General features: G+C 43.1%; 2 protein-coding genes across 3 annotated transcripts; one reads left to right on the top strand and one right to left on the bottom strand.

Annotated features, from left to right (window-relative positions):
* Positions 1-328: 328 nt before the first annotated feature.
* On the bottom strand, positions 329-5243 carry mettl13 (methyltransferase 13, eEF1A lysine and N-terminal methyltransferase). 2 transcript variants are annotated; one of them, XM_080770140.1, is made up of 9 exons: positions 4999-5243; positions 4382-4654; positions 3632-4097; positions 3286-3485; positions 2060-2249; positions 1793-1957; positions 1269-1481; positions 1001-1132; positions 329-837 (listed from the first exon to the last, which is right to left on the bottom strand). In XM_080770140.1, exons 1-9 carry the CDS (start codon positions 5149-5151, stop codon positions 551-553), a joined length of 2079 nt encoding a protein of 692 aa, XP_080626266.1. In that variant the 5' UTR covers positions 5152-5243; the 3' UTR covers positions 329-550. The 2 variants fall into 2 exon arrangements, with proteins under 2 accessions (XP_080626266.1, XP_080626267.1); XM_080770141.1 differs by having other exon boundaries at positions 4382-4568; positions 4999-5095.
* Positions 5244-5431: 188 nt separating this feature from the next.
* itpa (inosine triphosphatase (nucleoside triphosphate pyrophosphatase)) lies at positions 5432-8225 on the top strand. Its single transcript, XM_080769331.1, has 8 exons — positions 5432-5551; positions 6537-6594; positions 6695-6759; positions 7137-7210; positions 7297-7328; positions 7439-7551; positions 7637-7713; positions 7881-8225. The coding sequence occupies exons 1-8, from the start codon at positions 5489-5491 to the stop codon at positions 8011-8013; spliced, it is 615 nt and encodes a 204-aa protein (XP_080625457.1). The 5' UTR covers positions 5432-5488; the 3' UTR covers positions 8014-8225.
* Positions 8226-8863: the final 638 nt, after the last annotated feature.

An 8863-nucleotide genomic window follows, 5' to 3' on the forward strand; every position in this document is an offset into this window, starting at 1 on the left:
GTGACACAGTTATCAGTGTTAAACCAACATTGGTGACATATCAAAATCTGTTACTCCAGTGGCTGCTGTTTTAAGATTCATGTCTGATCCAGTGCCTGTGGCGTAAAATAAAACCGACCTGTTCAACCTGGTGAGACATCTTGTTGGGATTTCTACTCCTGATGTTATCTGAAATAGGAAAAGAGTAGCACTGGAGGTGGAGTAGAGTCATAGACTACAGTAGTTAGGGGGGGGGGGGCATGCCAGATTCCCTGTGTATGTGAGAGAGAGTACAATATTAAATGTAATATCGGCAGCAGAAACAAAAACACAATTAATGACTACAAGACACAAAACAAAATAGTTTACTTCTGATTGTGTAATATGTATTTCAACAAAACCAAAATACCACTACCACCACTCTTAGAAATTTACACGTTGGCAGCACCTTCACAACATTGTTTCCGCCCTTAGTGATGGTCAATGTTAAGCTGAGATCCTCTGATATTCAGGATCTCCCTTTGGCCGTCTTCTTTCAGCTCATTGTCATTGATTCATCTCGTCTTCAACCTCATGCAACCTTCAGGCCTTTTAACATCTCAGCAATGTCTATATGTGGGCTGGAGGTTCCTGTAGAGTTGTTATTCGATAGCGCACTCTGCAGACTCTTGGCTGCCTGGTTGAGGAACACAGGGACTGTCTGGGGGCCGTCCTCCTCTGACAGAGAACACAGAAGCACTTCGTTCACCTCCCCCTCAATCCCCTGAGAGAACACACAGGGGAACACGCCACGCACGCACTCCACCACACTCTTCCTCAGCACGGAGTCGCGACACACAAGGTTCAGCATGAATACACCTGGTTCATGAGAGACAGCGGCGAAGAATAGAGATGTAAGGAACAGGAGACTCTCATAAAATAAAGAAATAATATAATGAGAGTATAAATTCAATTAAATATGATAACAGATTCCTACAGACGGAAGGAGCTAAATTAGTTGATTGATTTATTGATACTGTACCTCTGGGAGTTAGCAGGCTGAAGACTTTCTTCAGGAAGGAGATTTCTACAAAGCCAGCGGGAGGGCAGCTCATACCCACAGAGTTATCCTTACTGTCCACGTCAAACATGATGACGTCAAACAAACGACCACCTGATGATGAAGAGAAAAAATACTAGTATACAAATGTTGTATTATTGTCCATATCACATTATGCAGTCCTCCAATGCCGTTTTCCTTCCGCTTTGGTTTAGTTCGTTGTGACTTGATACCTCTCCTGAACACTCACCTTCGGTCGCCAAGGCATTAATGCGTTCTAGGCCATCGCCGAGCGTGACGGTCAATCGGTCATCGGGTCGGAAGCCAAACCATTCCTTTGCTACCTCCAGAATGACGGGGTCTAACTCCACAACCTCGACGCTGGCACCAGGGACAAAGTCCCGCAGAAACTGAGGCAGGCCTCCTCCACCAAGCCCCACTAGGAGCACGGAAACAGGGACATCTAGCAGAGGGAATGAAATTGTTATGGTCAAAGTAGACAGACAATATTAGAAAAAGAAAAGTATAATCATTTTTGTAAAAATATTTTTACAAAATAAACGGCAAACGTAACTTGAAGAAACGTACAAAGACAGACATAACAATACAACAAAATGTAATAAATACAGTGATGTGTATTAAAGATCGGGAAAAAGTACTGGTTGTACATTGCCACGAGAGATTTAAAGTTTTGGTCAGGTTAATGTGGTCCTTTGTTCACTTTTAGCCTCCATCACAAAGACACAAAACGAATGAACAAAACAAAAAACACACCTTTGTTCTGTGGCGTTCCCAATTGAAGCATGGCAAAGCCAGCCACCATGATTTCATGGTGAGTACAGCAAAGGAAGCCACTGTCCACTGAAAGGGAGGTGGAGGACGTTTTAGGAGGGGCTGTTGGTTTAACCTTCTTTCTGTTCTTCTTCTTGTGACTTGATGCTGTGGAGCGAGTACAAAACACAAATACGGCAAGTAAAACATTTATTGCTAGTGTTACGGCGCTCAACAAGAACAGTGGTGAGAGAAGTGAAGTGGACTGACCAGTGTGTGGGGGGGAAAGGCGGCTCTCTGATTGGACAAGGCCAGCATTAGACAAGAAGACCAGTCTGCGATAGAGGTCTCCATCTCCTCCTCTCACATCCTCTACAGAGTACTCCCCACTCAGCTCACTCACACCTTTACTAACCACTTCTCTCCAACCCAACTCGCCACCCACTGACAGGAAGGGTACCTGGATGGGGACGGAAGAGAGGCAACCATTCTCCAACTATTGCACAAAATGATCATTTTGTCCTCTTATCAATTACTAACCATGTGAAGCCTTGAATTTTTTTAATGATTTGTATATAATCACATCCTTCACAGTGAGAATCCAAAAATTAAGACTAATAATTGATGAACTGAAGAACAAGAGCAAACTACAGTACATTAAAAATAAATAAATATGAAATAAGACCAACACTGAATGTCCTGAATCGTATCCGTGTCCTCATTAGTTCCAAAACAATTTCAGTCTACTTTACTTTCCGGGGAAACGGTCTCAAGCACAAACGTGGAGCACGTTGTGGTGAGCGAATGCATGTGAGCATAGCCTGTGATGCATGCCTATGCGTGTTCCCTGTTCGTGCATGAGACTATTTACACTGTTAGTGTAAAATGCTGTTTTGGAAGTAATGAGGACACAGACAATCATATACAATCATACAGGCCATTTAACCACTGCATAAAGCCTGAGGAAGGTCTCACGACCGAAACATTGCCCCCCTTAATAAAAACATCTCATGAACCAGCACTTGGCAATGTGCTGGTCGATTCTCTCCTACCTTAGTTATCACCTATGCACCTTATGTGCATGCTCCTAACTTGTAAAGTAACCGGGTGTGCGGAAGTCTCAACTTCACCTCTGCATAAATAAATAGCTTTTTTCTGGGAGCATTAAGACGGTGTGCAGACCTTCTCTCTCGTTTATTAATTATTCTGATCTACGTAGCACCATTCGGAATAGCCGACTTACGGATGTGCATGCACCTCTTGAAAGCTATGGATACAGGACACTGAATTATACTACGAGAGACAGTGCTGGAGTTTCTAAACAGGTTTTCTTTTTTTACATAGTTTTGCTGTTAATAATACTGTAACAGAACCCATATTTAACAAAAAACCAAGGCTTCACATGGTGAGTAATTGAAGTAATTTAATTGAAGTCATGCTGGGGGTTAAGCATTCCTTTAAGAATTCATATGAGCAGCAATTAGGAATTATTTTACCTGATGGTTGGCTGGCATACCAGGGGGAGCCAGGTCCATCACCATTGGTGAGAGCTCTGCTTGGACAGCCTGAATGTCTGTGTACTCCTGGTTCCTGTGCATTGCTACAACAACCAACCGTCTGAAGTTGGCGCTGGCCGCCAGCTGGCTCCGCCCCTCACTGGAACCATACTGCCAATCAGTCTCTCTGCCCTGTGGGACTAAAGGGCACGCAGAGCAGAGGAGCTGTCAGACAACATCACAAGTTGTGTGACAGTAAACTCAACTCAAGGCAGAAATACATGGACACCAAAACATGTTGATTCTACCCGTCCACAGGAAGAAGTGGAGTAAGATGAAGGCTCACCAATAAATATGGCAAAGTGATTCGCCCTGGGCACCTTGGCACCAGCGGCACAGTCTTGCACTGTGAGAGTATATCTGGGTAGACCAGTTTTGATGTCGCACAGGGTGAGCGAGAGGTTGGAGGTCGCATCCGTGCCCGTTTGAAGCCTCTTTCTCAGGATAGCGTACGCCTGGCGCTCCTTCACCGCAGACAGGAGCTCTGGCACCTGTGCGATGCGGGCTGGGGCTCCATCCTCTCCGACGCATAACTCCAGAATAGGCATGGGCATTGGCTGTCGGAACTTGGTGCAGATTAGAACGAAAACTGGCAGGGCGAAGGAGTCCTCCTGACTCGCTGGTTCCTCCAGACAGTGGAGTCTCACTGCCCACCCCATCTGAACAAAGTGCTCCACAGCCAGTCTGATCACACTCTCCTGGGCTAGTGTCACACAGACGTACCTGCCACCTACACTTAACACACGGCCAACCTGCAAGAAAAATAAAATAAATGAATTGTGAGGAAAGAAAATGTATACAATAATGTTGATTATTCTATATTGTCGTGAGAGTTGCCTGGATTTCTGACTTGCATGCCAACACATCACACCAGGGGTGCTATATCTATGTCTGGCAGATACTAGCTATCTATCATTTTCCACCTTTTCATTTATTTCATGGTGAGCGCACCATGAGTTGCAAACTCAAAACGTTTCACATGCATTCCGTACACCTCTCTGTTCAGACAGGAGGATTCTGATCCTAGGTCTCTCACCTCAGTGAGCATTCTTTTGGCGAGTTCCCCTTCCTCCTGAGACGCCATGGCGTCCAGGGTGCCCTTGTCCAGGGTGGCCTGGTAGCTGGCATCCTCGTAGGGCATCTGCGTGGCATCCACTTGATGGTAAGTTAGGTCTGGGCGTCGCTCAGCATTTCTCTGGTTCATGTGGGCCACCACTGTCTCACTGATATCAATGTTGGTCAGATGTTTGTAGCCCACGTCATATAGCTGTTCACTAAGCTCCGAATTGCCACAGCCAACCACCAGCACCTGAACAACAGTGCCAATGAATCAATAATTGTTCTGAGCCCTGTCCTGCAGTATAGCAGGGGTCTTCAACAGGGGTGTCCGCCAAAATCTTTGTCTGATAGATTTAAGACACATTAACATGAATCCAACACAACGCTACACATTGACAGTGCTGTCAAATCTGCAACACAATTGTATACAATATGTATATTATATAACGTATAGTGTATGGGAGTCCCACTCCCTGCTTCATCTGAAAAACGTTGAAGACCCCTGCAGAACAGTATTATGCCAGCAATGGCTGATAGACTATCTATGAACACAATAACTGCATGGAAGCATGTCAAAGAGGATATTTTTTTTACCTTATCTTGGGTTTTGATGTATTTATGCAACACGCCGCACAGTTTGTTATAATCTCCATACCACTCAAAGGCCTTCTCTCCACGCTTCTTGAAAAACCGTTCCCAGTATTCTGCGGAGCTGAACTCCTCGGCAGTGCGAGGTAGGAGACTCATTGCTTTATGGTGGCTTATTTTTTATGTTATGAATTAGTTCTATGTGCTAGTTATCTCTGTGTTCTCTGTTCTGTCTCCACATGGTACTTCGAAATGGACTTGTTTACCCGGAGCATGTTTCTGGCTGTACTGCTCTCTAATTGGACGATTTGCCTCGGGGAGGAGTTCAAAGCTGCTCGGTGACTTGTTGAGGCCGTTAAAACTCTTGTTTAATTGGCTGCCACTATGCCGGAAGTGTTCTCTTCGCGGAAAAGTTTGGTCCGCCCATGGGTCCGCCTCTGTAAATCTTCCTGAAGATAGTGAAGGAAGGCAAGTTCCTGAAGATAAGATAGTCAGCATGGCTGTTCCTGCTGGTAGGTCTGTGGTTTTCGTGACTGGAAACGCGAAAAAACTTGAAGAGGTATTGTATTATTATTATAATTAATGTCTAAATAGATAAGTGTCATGGATTTGAGAATATAAGTTTGTCCAGGCTACGTTTCCTTCTATGCTTGCTGGTCAATTAGCCGCAAGCAAATATTAAAAATAGCATTTGGATTATATTCCATACATTGATTGCTTGGTGTATGGAATACTAGCCCTTAGAACTTGGTAACAGGAAGAGTGGGCACTAAGGAAGAGTGGGCACCTCGATGTAAAATTGGCTATTTGGAAAATATAACTACAATTGAATTGCTACAAAACCTCACCTGTCTATCTAGACCTAGAATGCCTGTGATCATTTAATTACTATGTATGTAACAACAAGAGCCGTTCTAGGGCTACTGTCTATCCAATCCCTTTGGGCATAAAAAATAAATTACAGTCTGATAGTGTTGTAGCCTACTGTGCATGTTCAAATAATGTATCCTTTTTTACTTAAGAGTAAGACCATTTTTCAAATATTACATTTTTTTAGAGGTGCCAAATAATAATATGGTCTCTCCACTCCTTGGGGTATGTTTTGTCACAGTACATGTTGCACATTTAGAAGCAGTGGGCACTACAGTGCCTGAGGGGCAGTTAGGGGTTAAGTGCCTTGCTCAGGGACACTTCGACACATTAGACTGGGGTCTGCAGTCTGCATAGAGGGTGAACATTATCTAATTTTCCTGCGAGATTCAACTACACATTCAACTACATTGAATTCAAACATTCAATGTAGGTGACAGGGTTTACATTCACAGCAGCACGATTCAGACAACGTAGATTGTCAGGTATGACACTGACTCAACCACACATGGAGTGCTACAAATTGGAATGCCGCCGTGGCTATGCATTATGTAACGCATGCTTTTGTAGGTGGATAGGGCTACACTGTAAACCCATGTTATTCCAATTGTTTACAAACAATCCTTAGCTATCACAAATATATTTACCCTACATTTTGTGTGTCATTCTTTCAGGTTATTCAGATCTTGGGAGACAAGTTTCCTTACAAACTCATATCTAAAAAGATTGACTGTAAGTATAAATAATGATGTTGGATAATGTATTTAGTTACGTATAGTCTTTGTTATAGCTATCATTGCTTACTTGAAGTCTTGAACATGTTCTCATCCAGTGCCTGAATACCAGGGAGAGCCAGATGAGATCTCTATACAGAAGTGTAAAGAGGCAGCATGTCAGGTATGGGGCAATATATGATCACTTCATTCAGGTATGGGCCATTTAGGCCTGACGTCAAAAAATAGCAGATCTACAAGCTCATAGTGTGTCATTTCATGCCCCACTATGAGCTTGTAGATCTGCTCTTTTTGTGTGCAAATCTTTGAATATACTGTTTGCTGTATTGTTTTTTCACTTGAACATTTTGTTATCTAAAACCATTGCTTCTGGGGGTCCCTGGAACAAAATACTTTGAGATTCCACGGCCAAATACATATAATTTTGGGGCTCCTTAACATGATTTATTTTCCCTCAGAAAACCGATAGGATTTGTCAGAAGACATTTGTATGGTTTTAATGGGTTAATAATTAATATTATTATCATTTTCATCCTTCAGATTGATGGGCCGGTGATAGTGGAGGATACCTGCCTTTGTTTCAGAGCCCTGGAGGGTCTTCCTGGTCCTTACATGTCAGTGTACCATTTAATATTCCATTACTGTATTTTATTCCCTTTGTTTCTGGTTGTGAATTCACGAGACTATTGTCTTTTTGCAGAAAATGGTTCCTTGATAAACTGAAGCCAGAAGGTAAGATGTAAAATTAGATGTCTCTTATCAAACATGACTAGTTATATTATTACGGTATATCTAAATAATAAATATCAATGAGTTGTAATTGTGTTGTTTGCTTTTTCCAGGGTTGTATAAGCTCCTAGCTGGGTTTGAAGACAAATCGGCCTGGGCTCTCTGCACTTTTGCCTTCACTGCTGGGAAAAATGAGCCAGTACAGCTCTTCAGAGGGATAACGGAGGTCAAAATCTCTCTATGTCTCTCTCTCATTATTTATCTTTAACCTTTTTCCTTGTATTGACACATTTCTGTTTTGGTATTTCTAGGGGTCTATTGTGGATCCCAGAGGTCCTAGAGACTTTGGATGGGACCCCTGTTTCCAACCCGATGGTTATGACAAAACGTAAGCAAGGATGTTGCATGTCCCAGTAATGTCACAAGAGGGCGCCAAATGTTAACTAGCCATTTATTCAAGCTCTATGCATTTGCACCAGGGATTGTTCATTGCTTGTGTTTCCATTTGTGTCCAGTACAATTTATTTCACAGCATTTATCACCTTTCTCCTGCAGCTATGCTGAGCTGCCTAAAGATGTAAAGAACACAATCTCTCACCGCTACCGGGCACTGGCAGCCATGTCTGAACACTTCTCCAAGTTAAACAATGACACGCCACAGAGCAAGAAGAAGAAGCAGGAAGATTGAACCAATCAGAGAGGCTCTGAAGCTAAATGGGTCAAACCTTCTATCGTTTACATACGTCATTATTGACATGGTTTCATTCATACAGTATCCTGTAGGTTGGTTGTGCATTTTATAAATTCTGAGTGTCTGTGGTAACATGCTTGGGGTGTCTGCTCCACAAAAGGTCTGGTATCTATTGCCTGTTTGTTTTTAAATAAACATTTTGTTTAACTTAACTCAATGATATACAGTAAAAACATACTGCTTCCATTTTTAGCTGAAGATCAGGATGTCTTCCAGATAAAAATGGAAAGGGTGGAAATTGTTTCAAGACACAGTGGATGTTTGAGCTTTTCTTTCCAACTACTGCCAGCAAATGGCTTGGAGGAGCGCATAAATTAGGATGGGCTCCAGGGTCCTGATGAGAGCAGCAGACAGCACATGGGCTCAGACTGGCTCCTGATGGGGGTGACAAGAGTAGGGTGGGAGTGTGAGGACAGGATGGGGGTTTGGAGACGGTTGTGGGAGGACGGGTTCTGGATTGTTCTGTACAGAGATTATAGCCAGGTAGTCTGGTTTAAAAAAAAACATTACCCTGGGGGAGGGTGTCTCGGAGAAGGCACCGTGCCAGCACCTGTTGACTGATGCCTCCCAGATGTACGGAAAGAGCAAGAATGCACACGTACATTTTGTCCTTTGAGGAAATTGAGGGTAAGTGGAAGTAACAAATAGTCACACAAAGAGAGCCATCAGCAAACACTCAAACTAATATACAGTACTGTATATACAAATACCGGTAGGAAATACAATTCCGTCACAGTATACTGGCAGTGATGTACAGTATACATTTACATTCCAGTTCGTTTTGAGG

Source organism: Protomyctophum bolini, assembly GCF_963924005.1.
Source record: "Protomyctophum bolini genome assembly, chromosome: 8".
Taxonomy (NCBI): Eukaryota; Metazoa; Chordata; class Actinopteri; order Myctophiformes; family Myctophidae; genus Protomyctophum; species Protomyctophum bolini.